The sequence below is a fragment of the Oncorhynchus mykiss genome, chromosome 13 (assembly GCF_013265735.2).
Source record: "Oncorhynchus mykiss isolate Arlee chromosome 13, USDA_OmykA_1.1, whole genome shotgun sequence".
Lineage (NCBI taxonomy): Eukaryota > Metazoa > Chordata > Actinopteri > Salmoniformes > Salmonidae > Oncorhynchus > Oncorhynchus mykiss.
Window position 1 is genome coordinate 68506950 of NC_048577.1, and position 19297 is coordinate 68526246.

A 19297-nucleotide genomic window follows, 5' to 3' on the forward strand; every position below is an offset into this window, starting at 1 on the left:
GAAGCACGGACCTGGGTCGCTGGCTTGAAAAGCAAACTCCCTACGCAGCAGGCCAATAGGGTAATTCTTGACTAAGCAAATACAACTCTGCCTCTTCCAGATAGGATAACTGCCATACTTCTGTCAGAAAGTGGTGACAGGTACAATCTCAGAGATGGAAACACTATTTCAAAAATGATCTTTAAAATATATACTGTATATATATGTTCTGATGAATCTGCTATGTAATGAGTGCAATACGCCAGCAGGCGGCAGCAACCCAAATCCACGGTGTAGTTTCCCGTCGAGATTATATCTGTCACTTCCGTGTCCGGTGAACCATCTTCACATTTGGAACAACTTGTCCACTGTACGGTATGATCTATCTTCAAATGGCATCTAAACGTCGATATTTTAATGTTTGCAACGTATATTCTATTGGGACAGATGATAAAGTTTGATATTTAAAAACAACTTGAATTCTGTTTGTTCGACGATTGGTTGATATCCACCGCAGCTGGGCTCTGACCTTGCAGTGTTGGCTAGTCAACTAACTAGCTAACTGCTAGACCTTCAGCGGACTCTTGCTCTTTGAACGTAAAACAGGATTTTGTATGTCTAAAATATAACTATATAAGATGATATAGCTAAATATAAAATATCCACTTAGCTACATTGTTGGATTGTAGTAGCTCGGCAAAGCTAACGACTATTTGTTAGTTAGCCTAGTTTAGTAGCTTGAGAGTTAACTTGGCAAGCTGGTTAACGTTTTAGCTATCTGTCAGCAAACATGAGTTTGGCGCTGTCAGAACTTCTGTTGGCTTTTTTTTGTGTTGGTTAGGACTCAGATCAGTTAGCCAGATCAGTTAGATAATAGCTACATCTCTATCAGTAGCCACTACATGACCGTGTTGTTAAAGAGTCAGGCTAGCTAGTTTCTAATCTCAGTGCACTGCCAGTCAAATTGTCACCTGTGTGTGACCGCAACCTGCCTGATCGGTGTGGCCATGCATTGGCGTGCAGTAGGACATGCATGTACGATCCATCCCCTCAAGTGTCTAACGGTTTTCTTCTTCCATGTTATGATCTGTATCTCTTGTGGGTTTTAGCAGCTATATTGAAGGACTTTTATTTACCCTTTTTCCAATCTTTGACAGACACAGACAGAAAGATGGCTGGGAAACGTGCAGCATTGAAAGCCATTGACTGGTTGGCCTTTGCTGAGAGGGTTCCCCCCAACCAGAGGGCCATGTTCAACAACCTCAAGACGCGCTCAGACGCCATCGGTGCCAAGTACGTAGCCTACCCAGAGTTAACATTTAGGCCTAGTTCATGACTAGCACTTCAGAGCCAGCCAATAGAGGTAAAACTTTCACTTGCATTGATGTCAATGGGAAAATGAGTAAAACAATTTTAGGATTCTCCCATCTAGCTTTTTATATGCCTATGTGAAAGGCGTGTAGTTGGAATTGAATTACAAAGTATTGTCAACCAAAACACACAGGTCGCTGCAAAGTGAGTGTGTCTCGTACATGCATGCTACTGTAAATGAAAATCTCCACAATCTCATTCCCATAATGATTTGTTTTATAAGTGACATCAATGAGCTGTTGTTGATGGCTCTGTCTACAGGCTGTCCTCTCTGCCAGAGAAGCCTGTTACCATCGACTGGAGCTTCTATAAGACCAATGTGGCCAGAGCCGGCATGGTGGCTGAGTTTGAATCCAAGGTGAGATCCTAATGCCTGTGATGAGTTTCATATGAGCTCTACCTGGGGGAAAATAAAGTTACACACTTAACTACACTGAACAAAAATTTAAACGTTCCATGCAAAATGTTAACCAATTTACTGAGTTACAGTTCATATAAGGAAGTCAGTCAATTAAAATGAATGAATTAGCCCCTAATCTATGGACTTCACATGACTGGCCAGGGGCGCAGCCATGGGTGGGCCTGAGGGCATGGGCTTGGGAGACAGGCTCACCCACTGGGGGGCAAGACTCAGCCAATCAGAATGAGTTTTTCCCCACAAGGGGGCTTTATTATAGACAGAAATGCTCCTTGGTTTCATCAGCTGTCTGGTTGGCAGTTCTCAGACAATCCCGCAGGGGAAGAAGCCTGATGTGGACGTCCTGGGCTGCCGTGGTTACACGTGGTCTGTGTTTGTGAGGCCGGTTGGATGTACTGCCAAAAAATAACAAATGCTGTAGGCTCTATGGTATAGAAATGACAATTTAATTATCTGCCAACAGTTCTGGTGGACATTCCTGCAGCCAGCATGTCAGTTGCACACTCCCTCAAAACTTGAGACATCTGTGGCATTGTGTGACAACTGCACATTTTAGAGTGGCCTTTTATTGTCCCCAGTACAAGGTGCACCTGTGAAATCATCATGCTGTTCAATCAGCTTTTTGATATGCCACACCTGTCAGGTGGATTAAATATCTTGGCAAAGAAGAATTGATCAGTAACAGGAATGCAGAAAACATTTTGCGTATAGAAAATGTTAGGTGATCTTTTATTTCAGCTCATGAAACATATGACCAGCACTTTACATGTTGAGATTCTATTTTTGTTCAGTATATTAGTCTGGTTCAGTCATCTGGTATGTAGTATTCTGTCCACTGTGTGGTACTGATTCAGTCATCTGGTATGTAGTATCCTGTCCACTGTGTGGTACTGGTTCAGTCATCTGGTATATAGTATCCTGTCCACTGTGTGGTACTGTAACACTGGTTCAGTCATCTGGTATGTAGTATCCTGTCCACTGTGTGGTACTGTAACACTGGTTCAGTCATCTGGTATGTAGTATTCTGTCCACTGTGTGGTCATGTAACACTGGTTCAGTCATCTGGTATGTAGTATCCTGTCCACTGTGTGGTACTGTAACACTGGTTCAGTCATCTGGTATGTAGTATCCTGTCCACTGTGTGGTACTGGTTCAGTCATCTGGTATGTAGTATCCTGTCCACTGTGTGGTACTGTAACACTGGTTCAGTCATCTGGTATGTAGTATCCTGTCCACTGTGTGGTACTGTAACACTGGTTCAGTCATCTGGTATGTAGTATCCTGTCCACTGTGTGGTACTGTAACACTGGTTCAGTCATCTGGTATGTAGTATCCTGTCCACTGTGTGGTACTGGTTCAGTCATCTGGTATGTAGTATCCTGTCCACTGTGTGGTACTGTAACACTGGTTCAGTCATCTGGTATGTAGTATCCTGTCCACTGTGTGGTACTGTAACACTGGTTCAGTCATCTGGTATGTAGTATCCTGTCCACTGTGTGGTCATGTAACACTGGTTCAGTCATCTGGTATGTAGTATCCTGTCCACTGTGTAGTACTGTAACACTGGTTCAGTCATCTGGTATATAGTATCCTGTCCACTGTGTAGTACTGTAACACTGGTTCAGTCATCTGGTATGTAGTATCCTGTCCACTGTGTGGTACTGTAACACTGGTTCAGTCATCTGGTATGTACTATCCTGTCCACTGTGTGGTACTGGTTCAGTCATCTGGTATATAGTATCCTGTCCACTGTGTGGTACTGGTTCAGTCATCTGGTATGTAGTATCCTGTCCACTGTGTGGTACTGTAACACTGGTTCAGTCATCTGGTATGTAGTATCCTGTCCACTGTGTGGTACTGTAACACTGGTTCAGTCATCTGGTATGTACTATCCTGTCCACTGTGTGGTACTGGTTCAGTCATCTGGTATATAGTATCCTGTCCACTGTGTGGTACTGGTTCAGTCATCTGGTATATAGTATCCTGTCCACTGTGTGGTACTGGTTCAGTCATCTGGTATGTAGTATCCTGTCCACTGTGTGGTACTGGTTCAGTCATCTGGTATGTAGTATCCTGTCCACTGTGTGGTACTGTAACACTGGTTCAGTCATCTGGTATGTAGTATCCTGTCCACTGTGTGGTACTGTAACACTGGTTCAGTCATCTGGTATGTAGTATCCTGTCCACTGTGTGGTACTGTAACACTGGTTCAGTCATCTGGTATGTAGTATCCTGTCCACTGTGTGGTACTGGTTCAGTCATCTGGTATGTAGTATCCTGTCCACTGTGTGGTACTGTAACACTGGTTCAGTCATCTGGTATGTAGTATCCTGTCCACTGTGTGGTACTGTAACACTGGTTCAGTCATCTGGTATGTAGTATCCTGTCCACTGTGTGGTCATGTAACACTGGTTCAGTCATCTGGTATGTAGTATCCTGTCCACTGTGTAGTACTGTAACACTGGTTCAGTCATCTGGTATATAGTATCCTGTCCACTGTGTAGTACTGTAACACTGGTTCAGTCATCTGGTATGTAGTATCCTGTCCACTGTGTGGTACTGTAACACTGGTTCAGTCATCTGGTATGTACTATCCTGTCCACTGTGTGGTACTGGTTCAGTCATCTGGTATATAGTATCCTGTCCACTGTGTGGTACTGGTTCAGTCATCTGGTATGTAGTATCCTGTCCACTGTGTGGTACTGTAACACTGGTTCAGTCATCTGGTATGTAGTATCCTGTCCACTGTGTGGTACTGTAACACTGGTTCAGTCATCTGGTATGTACTATCCTGTCCACTGTGTGGTACTGGTTCAGTCATCTGGTATATAGTATCCTGTCCACTGTGTGGTACTGGTTCAGTCATCTGGTATATAGTATCCTGTCCACTGTGTGGTACTGGTTCAGTCATCTGGTATGTAGTATCCTGTCCACTGTGTGGTACTGTAACACTGGTTCAGTCATCTGGTATGTAGTATCCTGTCCACTGTGTGGTCATGTAACACTGGTTCAGTCATCTGGTATGTAGTATCCTGTCCACTGTGTAGTACTGTAACACTGGTTCAGTCATCTGGTATGTAGTATCCTGTCCACTGTGTGGTACTGTAACACTGGTTCAGTCATCTGGTATGTACTATCCTGTCCACTGTGTGGTACTGTAACACTGGTTCAGTCATCTGGTATGTAGTATCCTGTCCACTGTGTGGTACTGGTTCAGTCATCTGGTATATAGTATCCTGTCCACTGTGTGGTACTGGTTCAGTCATCTGGTATGTAGTATCCTGTCCACTGTGTGTTACTGTAACACTGGTTCAGTCATCTGGTATGTAGTATCCTGTCCACTGTGTGGTACTGGTTCAGTCATCTGGTATGTAGTATCCTGTCCACTGTGTGTTACTGTAACACTGGTTCAGTCATCTGGTATATAGTATCCTGTCCACTGTGTGGTACTGGTTCAGTCATCTGGTATGTAGTATCCTGTCCACTGTGTGTTACTGTAACACTGGTTCAGTCATCTGGTATGTAGTATCCTGTCCACTGTGTGGTACTGTAACACTGGTTCAGTCATCTGGTATATAGTATCCTGTCCACTGTGTGGTACTGGTTCAGTCATCTGGTATGTAGTATCCTGTCCACTGTGTGGTACTGTAATACTGGTTCAGTCATCTGGTATGTAGTATCCTGTCCACTGTGTAGTACTGTAACACTGGTTCAGTCATCTGGTATGTAGTATCCTGTCCACTGTGTGGTACTGTAACACTGGTTCAGTCATCTGGTATGTAGTATCCTGTCCACTGTGTGGTACTGGTTCAGTCATCTGGTATGTAGTATCCTGTCCACTGTGTGGTACTGTAACACTGGTTCAGTCATCTGGTATGTAGTATCCTGTCCACTGTGTGGTACTGTAACACTGGTTCAGTCATCTGGTATGTAGTATCCTGTCCACTGTGTGGTACTGTAACACTGGTTCAGTCATCTGGTATGTAGTATCCTGTCCACTGTGTGGTACTGGTTCAGTCATCTGGTATGTAGTATCCTGTCCACTGTGTGGTACTGTAACACTGGTTCAGTCATCTGGTATGTAGTATCCTGTCCACTGTGTAGTACTGTAACACTGGTTCAGTCATCTGGTATGTAGTATCCTGTCTACTGTGTGGTACTGTAACACTGGTTCAGTCATCTGGTATGTAGTATCCTGTCCACTGTGTGGTACTGTAACACTGGTTCAGTCATCTGGTATGTAGTATCCTGTCCACTGTGTGGTACTGGTTCAGTCATCTGGTATGTAGTATCCTGTCCACTGTGTGGTACTGTAACACTGGTTCAGTCATCTGGTATGTAGTATCCTGTCCACTGTGTGGTACTGTAACACTGGTTCAGTCATCTGGTATGTAGTATCCTGTCCACTGTGTGGTACTGGTTCAGTCATCTGGTATGTAGTATCCTGTCCACTGTGTAGTACTGTAACACTGGTTCAGTCATCTGGTATGTAGTATCCTGTCCACTGTGTGGTCATGTAACACTGGTTCAGTCATCTGGTATGTAGTATCCTGTCCACTGTGTGGTACTGGTTCAGTCATCTGGTATGTAGTATCCTGTCCACTGTGTGGTACTGGTTCAGTCATCTGGTATGTAGTATCATGTCCACTGTGTGGTACTGGTTCAGTCATCTGGTATGTAGTATCCTGTCCACTGTGTGGTACTGGTTCAGTCATCTGGTATGTAGTATCCTGTCTACTGTGTGGTACTGTAACACTGGTTCAGTCATCTGGTATGTAGTATCCTGTCCACTGTGTGGTACTGTAACACTGGTTCAGTCATCTGGTATGTAGTATCCTGTCCACTGTGTGGTACTGTAACACTGGTTCAGTCATCTGGTATGTAGTATCCTGTCCACTGTGTGGTACTGGTTCAGTCATCTGGTATGTAGTATCCTGTCCACTGTGTGGTACTGTAACACTGGTTCAGTCATCTGGTATGTAGTATTCTGTCCACTGTGTGGTACTGTAACACTGGTTCAGTCATCTGGTATGTAGTATCCTGTCCACTGTGTGGTACTGGTTCAGTCATCTGGTATGTAGTATCATGTCCACTGTGTGGTACTGGTTCAGTCATCTGGTATGTAGTATCCTGTCCACTGTGTGGTACTGGTTCAGTCATCTGGTATGTAGTATCCTGTCTACTGTGTGGTACTGTAACACTGGTTCAGTCATCTGGTATGTAGTATCCTGTCCACTGTGTGGTACTGTAACACTGGTTCAGTCATCTGGTATGTAGTATCCTGTCCACTGTGTGGTACTGTAACACTGGTTCAGTCATCTGGTATGTAGTATCCTGTCCACTGTGTGGTACTGGTTCAGTCATCTGGTATGTAGTATCCTGTCCACTGTGTGGTACTGTAACACTGGTTCAGTCATCTGGTATGTAGTATTCTGTCCACTGTGTGGTACTGTAACACTGGTTCAGTCATCTGGTATGTAGTATCCTGTCCACTGTGTGGTACTGGTTCAGTCATCTGGTATGTAGTATCCTGTCCACTGTGTGGTACTGTAACACTGGTTCAGTCATCTGGTATGTAGTATCCTGTCCACTGTGTGGTACTGGTTCAGTCATCTGGTATGTAGTATCCTGTCCACTGTGTGGTACTGTAACACTGGTTCAGTCATCTGGTATGTAGTATCCTGTCCACTGTGTGGTACTGTAACACTGGTTCAGTCATCTGGTATGTAGTATCCTGTCCACTGTGTGGTACTGTAACACTGGTTCAGTCATCTGGTATGTAGTATCCTGTCCACTGTGTGGTCATGTAACACTGGTTCAGTCATCTGGTATGTAGTATCCTGTCCACTGTGTAGTACTGTAACACTGGTTCAGTCATCTGGTATATAGTATCCTGTCCACTGTGTAGTACTGTAACACTGGTTCAGTCATCTGGTATGTAGTATCCTGTCCACTGTGTGGTACTGTAACACTGGTTCAGTCATCTGGTATGTAGTATCCTGTCTACTGTGTGGTACTGTAACACTGGTTCAGTCATCTGGTATGTAGTATCCTGTCCACTGTGTGGTACTGTAACACTGGTTCAGTCATCTGGTATGTAGTATCCTGTCCACTGTGTGGTACTGGTTCAGTCATCTGGTATGTAGTATCCTGTCCACTGTGTGGTACTGTAACACTGGTTCAGTCATCTGGTATGTAGTATCATGTCCACTGTGTGGTACTGTAACACTGGTTCAGTCATCTGGTATGTAGTATCCTGTCCACTGTGTGGTACTGTAACACTGGTTCAGTCATCTGGTATGTAGTATCCTGTCCACTGTGTGGTACTGTAACACTGGTTCAGTCATCTGGTATGTAGTATCCTGTGTGGTACTGTAACACTGGTTCAGTCATCTGGTTTGTAGTATCCTGTCTACTGTGTGGTACTGTAACACTGGTTCAGTCATCTGGTATGTAGTATCCTGTCCACTGTGTGGTACTGTAACACTGGTTCAGTCATCTGGTATGTAGTATCCTGTCCACTGTGTGGTATTGTGATGGTGGTATTGTGGTATTGTGATGGTGGTATTGGGACGGTGGTATTGGGACGGTGGTATTGTGACGATGGTATTGGGACGGTGGTATTGTGACGATGGTATTGGGACGGTGGTATTGTGGTATTGTGACGGTGGTATTGTGACGGTGGTATTGTGGTATTGTGATGGTGGTATTGGGACGGTGGTATTGGGACGGTGGTATTGGGACGGTGGTATTGTGACGGTGTTATTGGTATTGTGACGGTGGTATTGTGACGGTGGTATTGTGACGGTGGTATTGTGACGGTGGTATTGTGGTATTGTGACGGTGGTATTGTGACGGTGGTATGGTGGTATTGTGACGGTGGTATTGTGATGGTGGTATTGGGACGGTGGTATTGGGACGGTGGTATTGGGACGGTGGTATTGTGGTATTGGGACGGTGGTATTGGGACGGTGGTATTGTGATGGTGGGATGGTGGTATTGTGACGGTGGTATTGTGACGGTGGGATGGTGGTATTGTGACGGTGGTATTGTGACGGTGGTATTGTGACGGTGGTATTGTGACGATGGTATTGTGACGGTGGTATTGTGGTATTGGGACGGTGGTATTGTGACGGTGGTATTGTGACGATGGTATTGTGACGATGGTGTGGTATTGTGGTATTGTGATGGTGGTATTGTGATGGTGGTATTGGGATGGTGGTATTGGGACGGTGGTATTGTGACGGTGGTATTGTGACGGTGGTATTGTGACGGTGGTATTGTGACGGTGGTATTGTGACGGTGGTATTGTGACGGTGGTATTGTGATGGTGACGGTGGTATTGGGACGGTGGTATTGGGACGGTGGTATTGGGACGGTGGTATTGGGACGGTGGTATTGGGACGGTGGTATCATTTATAAAGCCCTTTTTACAACAACGTTTGTCCCAAAGTGCTTAACAGTTAATATTGATCTGTTCTATTTATTTTCCTCATCTCTCCTCATCTCACCCCTCTCCTCATCTCACCCCCTGTCCTCATCTCACCCCCTGTCCTCATCTCACCCCCTGTCCTCATCTCACCCCCTGTCCTCATCTCACCCCCTGTCCTCATCTCACCCCCTGTCCTCATCTCACTCATCTCACCCCTGTCCTCATCTCACCCCCTGTCCTCATCTCACCCCCTGTCCTCATCTCACCCCCTGTCCTCATCTCACCCCCTGTCCTCATCTCACCCCCTGTCCTCATCTCACTCATCTCACCCCTGTCCTCATCTCATCTCACTCATCTCACCCCCTGTCTTCATCTCACCCCCTGTCCTCATCTCACCCCTCAATCTCCTGTCCTCATCTCACCCCTCTCTCCATCTCCTGTCTCCCTCATCTCACCCATCTCCTATCCTCCTCAGTTCTCAGCCCTGACCATCCCTGAGCCCAAGGACACAGCCACAGCCGCCATCAACACACAGGAGGCCGAGGCGGTGAGTAGTAGCTCGGGGTTAAAAGTTACTGTGCAGAATGACTCTTCACTGCTCTGCTGTAGTGATTCAGACTGCTCTGCTGTAGTAATTCAGACTGCTCTGCTGTAGTGATTCAGAATGACTCTTCACTGCTCTAGTGATTCAGAATGACTCGTCACTGCTCTGCTGTAGTGATTCAGAATGACTCTTCACTGCTCTAGTGATTCAGAATGACTCTTCACTGCTCTAGTGATTCAGAATGACTCGTCACTGCTCTGCTGTAGTGATTCAGAATGACACTTCACTGTGCTCCACCTCATTCCTGTATTAATATTACAGTAGCTAGCTAATTAATAAAACATTAAATGTGTATTGTGGCACATTGACACACACTGTTATGTTGTATTGTTCTCTGTCCTGGAGGAAGAGGTGATGAATGAGCTCAGAGTTCCATTTCAAGAGGCAACGCCTCATTATGTAAATCACTCACTGCTCTTGATGCCTCCTCCATTATTATTGGTTATATTTCTTCTTCGTTTCAGAACAAAGCTGCTGTTGCCTACGTGGAGGCTTCCAAAGCTCGTATTGGCCAGTATGAGAAGGAGGTGGGTTACACACACGCCACTCCAAACCACACACACACTCCCCTACACCTGGATTTCCCTAGAATGTCTCTTTATATTTTAGGATTTTAGTACACAGTCAGCAGTAGACCCCCTGAGAAACTCCACTATTTAGAGACATGTTCAGTACCAGTCAAAAGTCTAGACATACCTACTGATTCAAGGGTTTTTCTTCATTTTTACTGTTTTCTACATTGTAAACACTATTTTGGTTACTACATGATTCCATATGTGTTATTTCATAGTTTTAATGTCTTCACTATTATTCTACAATGTAGAATATAGTAAAACAAATAAAGATAAACCCTGTAAGGAGTAGGTGTGTCCAAACTGTTGACTGGTATTGTAGTTCTCTCTGTTCATCCACCTTCCTCTCTTCCACTATATAGAGACATGTAGTTCTCTCTGTTCATCCACCTTCCTCTCTTCCACTATATAGAGACATGTAGTTCTCTCTGTTCATCCACCTTCCTCTCTTCCACTATATAGAGACATGTAGTTCTCTTCTTCTCTCTGTTGATCCACCTTCCTCTCTTCCACTATTTAGAGACACGTAGTTCTCTTCTCTGTTCATCCACCTTCCTCTCTTCCACTATTTAGAGACATGTAGTTCTCTTCTCTCTGTTGATCCACCTTCCTCTCTTCCAGCTGGAGAAGTTCCAGAACATGATTCCCTTCGACCAGATGACCATCGACGATCTGAACGACACGTTCCCTGAGACCAAGCTGGACAAGGAGAAGCACCCGTACTGGCCTCACAAGCCCATCGCTGAGCTGTAAACTGGGCCCCGGCGCGTCCTAGATAATATTCTACTTTCCTCTGATGAAAGGTTGTATAGTGTCCTGTGTATAAAGTCAAGTCCTGTTTCGTCGACAGACAGTTTGTGAAATAACTGCTTATTGTTATTGAGCGACTGAGAAAGGTCATCTGGTCCTTTGAATGGAAATAAACATTTATGGAAATTGAATATGATTTGTGTCATTATTTTGTGCAATGTATATTTAACAAAAGACTCTTAAGGGGTGATAGTAGGTAAACCTATTTTGCAAGGGCACATTTTTATGTTCGTTCATCAACTCGTGTGAAAGGATTTTCCATAATCACTTAGGACGTTTAGAGTAAGGGAATATCCTGGTGTTCTGTGTTGATTCAGTAATATAGGACTGTTGTATTAGGCTACGGCAGACGTGCTGCTCATTTCTGTTGGACAATCCTCTCCCCTGTCCAAGTCGGTTCCCTCCAGAGAAGATCCCACCATCTCCTGGGAAGGAGGAAGGGAATCTACTGGTGCTTTGTGTTGGACAATCCTCTCCCCTGTCCAAGTCGGTTCCCTCCAGAGAAGATCCCACCATCTCCTGGGAAGGAGGAAGGGAATCTACTGGTGCTTTGTGTTGGTTCTGTAACATACAGTATAACTGTTGGACACCATATAGACAATGTCTAACAATGGGCATGTCCCAAACTGCACCCTATTCCCGATACAGTGCCCTACTTTTGACCACAACCCTATGGCACCCTATTTCCCTATAAAGTGCACTACTTTTGACTGGGGCACTATATAGGGAATAGGGTGCTATTTGGGATGTAACCTGTTGATATACATTAGAACACATATCTCCCCTCCTACAACTGGACTGGTTTCATCCCCTGGCGACTTTTATTTGGAGAAACTCTAAATTACTTGTCTGTGTCAATCCAACTCGCAAGTCATGGGGAGAGGTCTGGTTTCCTGTCCTCTGGGTTTTCTCATGTCTACAGGTAGGTAGGTAGGTAGCATTGATCTTCTGCTCAGGTGTGACGGGCCTAGTTCAGAAACAACCCCTACCCATTCTCTCATGACCTTCTCAATCCTTTCAAATCTACATCTGTGTACCAAATGGCATCCTAATCCCTTTCTAGTGCCCTACGCTTCTTGACCAGAGCCCCGTGGGTCCTGATGAGAAGTATCCCACTAAATAGGGAATAGGGTGCCATTTCGGGCACAGCCAAGACGTGTCAAGCTGGTATGGGCTAGATGCTGTTTCTGCACAGGGCAACCCCCTCTGTTGTTCTGATGGCTATAGGATGACCCAGTGTTGTCTCAGTGTTCTGATGACTATAGGATGACCCGGTGTTGCCTCAGTGTTCTGATGACTATAGGATGACCTAGTGTTGTCTCAGTGTTCTGATGACTATAGGATGACCTAGTGTTGTCTCAGTGTTCTGATGACTATAGCATGACCCAGTGTTGTCTCAGTGTTCTGATGACTATAGGAGGATCCAGTGTTGTCTCAGTGTTCTGATGACCTAGTGTTGTCTCAGTGTTCTGATGACTATAGGATGACCTAGTGTTGTCTCAGTGTTCTGATGACTGTAGGAGGATCTAGTGTTGTCTCAGTGTTCTGATGACTGTAGGAGGATCCAGTGTTGTCTCAGTGTTCTGATGACTATAGCATGACCCAGTGTTGTCTCAGTGTTCTGATGACTATAGGATGACCCAGTGTTGTCTCAATGTTCTGATGACTATAGGATGTCTCAGTGTTCTGATGACTATAGGATGTCTCAGTGTTCTGATGACTATAGGATGACCCAGTGTTGTCTCAGTGTTCTGATGACTATAGGATGACCTAGTGTTGTCTCAGTGTTCTGATGACTATAGGATGACCTAGTGTTGTCTCAGTGTTCTGATGACTATAGGAGGATCCAGTGTTGTCTCAGTGGTCTGATGACTATAGGATGACCTAGTGTTGTCTCAGTGTTCTGATGACTATAGGAGGATCCAGTGTTGTCTCAGTGGTCTGATGACTATAGGATGACCTAGTGTTGTCTCAGTGTTCTGATGACTATAGGAGGATCCAGTGTTGTCTCAGTGTTCTGATGACTATAGGAGGATCCAGTGTTGTCTCAGTGTTCTGATGACCTAGTGTTGTCTCAGTGTTCTGATGACTATAGGATGACCCAGTGTTGTCTCAGTGGTCTGATGACTATAGGATGACCTAGTGTTGTCTCAGTGTTCTGATGACTGTAGGATGACCCAGTGTTGTCTCAGTGGTCTGATGACTATAGGATGAACCAGTGTTCTGATGACTATAGGATGACCCAGTGTTGTCTCAGTGTTCTGATAACTATAGGATGTCTCAGTGTTCTGATGACTATAGGATGACCCAGTGTTGTCTCAGTGTTCTGATAACTATAGGATGTCTCAGTGTTCTGATGACTATAGGATGACCCAGTGTTGTCTCAGTGTTCTGATGACTATAGGATGACCCAGTGTTGTCTCAGTGTTCTGATAACTATAGGATGTCTCAGTGTTCTGATGACTATAGGATGACCCAGTGTTGTCTCAGTGTTCTGATGACTATAGGATGACCCAGTGTTGTCTCAGTGGTCTGATGACTATAGGATGAACCAGTGTTCTGATGACTATAGGATGACCCAGTGTTGTCTCAGTGTTCTGATAACTATAGGATGTCTCAGTGTTCTGATGACTATAGGATGACCCAGTGTTGTCTCCGTGTTCTGATGACTGTAGGATGACCCAGTGTTGTCTCAGTGTTCTGATGACTATAGGATGACCCAGTGTTGTCTCAGTGGTCTGATGACTATAGGATGAACCAGTGTTCTGATGACTATAGGATGACCCAGTGTTGTCTCAGTGTTCTGATAACTATAGGATGTCTCAGTGTTCTGATGACTATAGGAAGACCCAGTGTTGTCTCAGTGTTCTGATGACTGTAGGAGGATCTAGTGTTGTCTCAGTGTTCTGATGACTATAGGATGACCCAGTGTTGTCTCAGTGGTCTGATGACTATAGGATGAACCAGTGTTCTGATGACTATAGGATGACCCAGTGTTGTCTCAGTGTTCTGATAACTATAGGATGTCTCAGTGTTCTGATGACTATAGGATGACCCAGTGTTGTCTCAGTGTTCTGATGACTGTAGGAGGATCTAGTGTTGTCTCAGTGTTCTGATGACTATAGGATGACCCAGTGTTGTCTCAGTGGTCTGATGACTATAGGATGAACCAGTGTTCTGATGACTATAGGATGACCCAGTGTTGTCTCAGTGTTCTGATAACTATAGGATGTCTCAGTGTTCTGATGACTATAGGATGACCCAGTGTTGTCTCAGTGTTCTGATGACTATAGGATGACCCAGTGTTGTCTCAGTGGTCTGATGACTATAGGATGAACCAGTGTTCTGATGACTATAGGATGACCCAGTGTTGTCTCAGTGTTCTGATAACTATAGGATGTCTCAGTGTTCTGATGACTATAGGATGACCCAGTGTTGTCTCAGTGTTCTGATGACTGTAGGAGGATCTAGTGTTGTCTCAGTGTTCTGATGACCTAGTGTTGTCTCAGTGGTCTGATGACTATAGGATGACCCAGTGTTGTCTCAGTGTTCTGATGACTGTAGGAGGATCTAGTGTTGTCTCAGTGTTCTGATGACCTAGTGTTGTCTCAGTGTTCTGATGACTGTAGGAGGATCTAGTGTTGTCTCAGTGTTCTGATGACTGTAGGAGGATCTAGTATTGTCTCAGTGTTCTGATGACTATAGGATGACCCAGTGTTGTCTCAGTGTTCTGATGACTATAGGATGACCCAGTGTTGTCTCAGTGTTCTGATGACTGTAGGAGGATCTAGTGTTGTCTCAGTGTTCTGATGACTGTAGGAGGATCTAGTGTTGTCTCAGTGTTCTGATGACTGTAGGAGGATCTAGTGTTGTCTCAGTGGTCTGTAGCTCATCCATCATGACTTAAGTTGGACAGTTGTACTTCACATGGTTGTGGCCACGACCCCAAGTCTTTGAGTGTGTGTGTGTGTGTGTGTCTGTGTGTGTGTGTATATGTCAGTATTGTTCCTCCTTTGCTATGACTACAGTATAAATCTCATGGTTGGAAACTTGAGAGGTCTCCAGGGCCTCTTCTACATGAGGCTCGGTCTCAGTGTTATTCTGGGTTTTCTGTCAGACTGCTGGAGTTGCTGCTGATGTTAGGGGTTTGGGCAGACTGCTGGACTGCCTGCTGATGTTAGGGGTTTGGGCAGACTGCTGATGTTAGAGGTTTGGGCAGACTGCTGGACTGCCTGCTGATGTTAGGTGTTTGGGCAGACTGCTGGACTGCCTGCTGATGTTAGGGGTTTGGGCAGACTGCTGGACTTGCTGCTGATGTTAGGGGTTTGGGCAGACTGCTGGACTTGCTGCTGATGTTAGGGGTTTGGGCAGACTGCTGATGTTAGGGGTTTGGGCAGACTGCTGGACTGCCTGCTGATGTTAGGGGTTTGGGCAGACTGCTGATGTTAGAGGTTTGGGCAGACTGCTGGACTGCCTGCTGATGTTAGGTGTTTGGGCAGACTGCTGGACTGCCTGCTGATGTTAGGGGTTTGGGCAGACTGCTGGACTTGCTGCTGATGTTAGGGGTTTGGGCAGACTGCTGGACTTGCTGCTGATGTTAGGGGTTTGGGCAGACTGCTGATGTTAGGGGTTTGGGCAGACTGCAGGACTTGCTGCTAATGTTAGGGGTTTGGGCAGACTGCTGGACTGCCTGCTGATGTTAGGGGTTTGGGCAGACTGCTGGACTTGCTGCTGATGTTAGGGGTTTGGGCAGACTGCTGATGTTAGGGGTTTGGGCAGACTGCTGGACTGCCTGCTGATGTTAGGGGTTTGGGCAGACTGCTGGACTTGCTGCTGATGTTAGGGGTTTGGGCAGACTGCTGATGTTAGGGGTTTGGGCAGACTGCTGATGTTAGGGGTTTTGGGCAGACTGCTGATGTTAAGGGTTTGGGCAGACTGCTAATGTTAGGGGTTTGGGCAGACTGCTGATGTTAGGGGTTTGGGCAGACTGCTGGACTGCCTGCTGATGTTAGGGGTTTGGGCAGACTGCTGGACTTGCTGCTGATGTTAGGGGTTTGGGCAGACTGCTGATGTTAGGGGTTTGGGCAGACTGCTGATGTTAGGGGTTTTGGGCAGACTGCTGATGTTAAGGGTTTGGGCAGACTGCTAATGTTAGGGGTTTGGGCAGACTGCTGATGTTAGGGGTTTGGGCAGACTGCTGGACTGCCTGCTGATGTTAGGGGTTTGGGCAGACTGCTGATGTTAGGGGGTTTGGGCATTGGGTTGAGTCAAGCCTTTGATTCAGTCAGTGTCAGCAGTGTATTACGGTGAAGGAGCGATGTGGGCGAATACGGCCTAATTAAATGACTGTTGCAGTTGAACTCCCTCAGTCAAGATGAACCATGTTTCACATCAACCAAGTTGTCCACAGTGAAACCCGGACCTACTGATCTTAGTTAAGAATGTTCATTGAAACTAATTGGAACAAACACTTGTATATTATATTCATAACTTGTTTTCCCTTTCCTGTGTTATTACTGCGTGTCTTCTTACTGTATTTTCTTACAGTATTTTCTTACTGTATATTCTTACTGTATATTCTTACTGTGTGTTCTTACTGTATATTCTTACTGTATATTCTTACTGTGTGTTCTTACTGTATATTCTTACTGTGTGTTCTTACTGTATATTCTTACTGTGTGTTCTTACTGTATATTCTTACTGTGTTCTTACTGTGTTCTTACTGTATATTCTTACTGTATATTCTTACTGTATATTCTTACTGTGTGTTCTTACTGTGTGTTCTTACTGTATATTCTTACTGTGAGTTCTTACTGTATATTCTTACTGTATATTCTTACTGTATATTCTTACTTTATGTTCCTACAACATAAATGAATACATTTTTCCAGCAGGGGGCAGCATTTGTCTGTAATACAGATGATTGGCTTAGTGTTGGTTAACTGTCAGATACTTTAGCTCTGCTTCATTGATCATGCCTGGTGCAATTTAAGCAATAGAATATTCCCAAAAAGTCTTCCTCCCCAGCCAGCAGTGAGGACTCTGGGGTTAGCACATCACCGTGTGTCCAGGCTCTGCCCGCACATTAGGCCACAATAGGGGTCGCATGGTCTCACTCTCTCTTCCTCTATCTGACACAAACAAAGGTGCGATTGTTGCATGATTTTTACACCCCAATGAAAATGCCAGTGAGGAGGGAGGGAGGGAGGAGTTTACCAGACCGTTCCTGTCTAATGGACTCAGGTCTGGTTGTTGACTAGGAATCAGTCTGATATTGCATTACATGTTGTACTATAATATGATTAATTTTATTAAAGTGAAAATACATTTTATCCAGGGGCCTTTCCAGCTAAGACACCACATCACTTATTCATGTGCACACTGAATGAAAAATAGCCTTTTTTATATCTGTGCAGCTTCCGGCTGTGGCATTTAGGATAATTCCTTTTATCAAATGTTTTGTAATTGAGTGTTCTTCTGTAACAGTCAGTGATTCTACTCTTATAATAGCATATTCATTGAGTAATATAATAATGCTATCTTAGTAATAGCATTAGTAATGTGGAACCACCCTTGTGACACAGGCCTTCTGCTTTAATGCACGCACGCACACACACACACATACTGACAAACCATATAGAATATAATAGATTAGAACAGAATATATTAGAATAGTTTAGAATATAATAGATTAGAATAGAATATATTAGAATAGTTTAGAATATAATATATTAGAATAGAATATATTAGAATAGTTTAGAATATAATAGATTAGAATAGAATATATTAGAATAGTTTAGAATATAATAGATTAGAATAGAATATATTAGAATAGTTTAGAATATAATAGATTAGAACAGAATATATTAGAATAGTTTAGAATATAATAGATTAGAATAGAACAGAGTATAATATAATAGATTAGAATATAATAGATTAGAATAGATTAGAATATATTAGAATATAATATATTAGAATGGAATATAATATATTACAATAGATTGGAATATAATGTATTAGAATAGAATATATTAGAATATAATATATTAGAATGGAATATAATATTTTTTTATATATTAGAATATAATATATTAGAATGGATTATAATATATTAGAATATATTATATATATATTATACTGCTTAAATATATTATAATAAATTGGAATAGCATATAATAGAATAGATTAGAATATATTGGATTACAATAGATTACAATATAATATATTAGAATGTATTAGAATAGACTAGAATGTAATAGAAGATAATATAATGTATTAGAATAGAATAGACTAAAATAGAATAGAATATAATGTATTTTGAATAGAATAGACTAGAAGGTAATATAATAGAATATAATATCTTAGAATAGACTAGAATAGAATGTATTATAATAGAATAGACTAGAATAGAATGTATTAGAATAGAATAGACTAGAAGGTAATATAATAGAACATAATATCTTAGAATAGACTAGAATAGAATGTATTAAAATAGAATAGACTAGAAGGTAATAGAATATAATAGATTAGAGTAGACTAGAATATAATAGACTATATTAGGATAGAATAGATTACAATAGAACAGGATTGTTCCCAGGGGGAACTTCAGTAGATGTTCAGACCAGCTGGATGGACTGAGGTTCAATACGCAGCTCCTTGGTAGAAGAGCTTTTCTCTAGTCTGAACCGACTGGGTCTTTTACACTATACATAGTTATAGTACAGACACTGACTTCTGTCATGGAGCGAATTCTGTCCCTAGTCTGAACCGACTGCTTCTTTTACACTATACATAGTTATAGTACAGACACTGACTTTTCCTGTCTCAGCCTCCAGTATTTATGCTGCAGTAGTTTATGTGTTGGGGGGCTAGGGTCAGTTTGTTATATCTGGAGTACTTCTCCTGTCCTATTCGGTGTCCTGTGTGAATCTAAGTGTGCGTTCTCTAATTCTCTCCTTCTCTCTTTCTTTCTTTCTCTCTCTCGGAGGACCTGAGCCCTAGGACCATGCCCCAGGTCTACCTGACATGATGACTCCTTTCTGTCCCCAGTCCACCTGACCGTGCTGCTGCTCCAGTTTCAACTGTTCTGCCTTATTATTATTCGACCATGC

General features: G+C 43.6%; 1 protein-coding gene across 3 annotated transcripts; it reads left to right on the forward strand.

Annotated features, from left to right (window-relative positions):
• The first annotated feature begins 204 nt into the window (after positions 1–204).
• On the forward strand, positions 205–11317 carry LOC110487485 (ATP synthase subunit d, mitochondrial). Of its 3 annotated transcripts, none has more exons than XM_036941970.1 (6): positions 205–354; positions 1137–1272; positions 1612–1708; positions 9676–9747; positions 10269–10331; positions 10998–11317. In XM_036941970.1, exons 2-6 carry the CDS (start codon positions 1151–1153, stop codon positions 11127–11129), a joined length of 486 nt encoding a protein of 161 aa, XP_036797865.1. In that variant the 5' UTR covers positions 205–354; positions 1137–1150; the 3' UTR covers positions 11130–11317. The 3 variants fall into 3 exon arrangements, with proteins under 3 accessions (XP_036797865.1, XP_036797866.1, XP_036797867.1); XM_036941971.1 differs by having other exon boundaries at positions 267–349; XM_036941972.1 differs by lacking the exon at positions 205–354 and adding an exon at positions 366–576.
• Positions 11318–19297: the final 7980 nt, after the last annotated feature.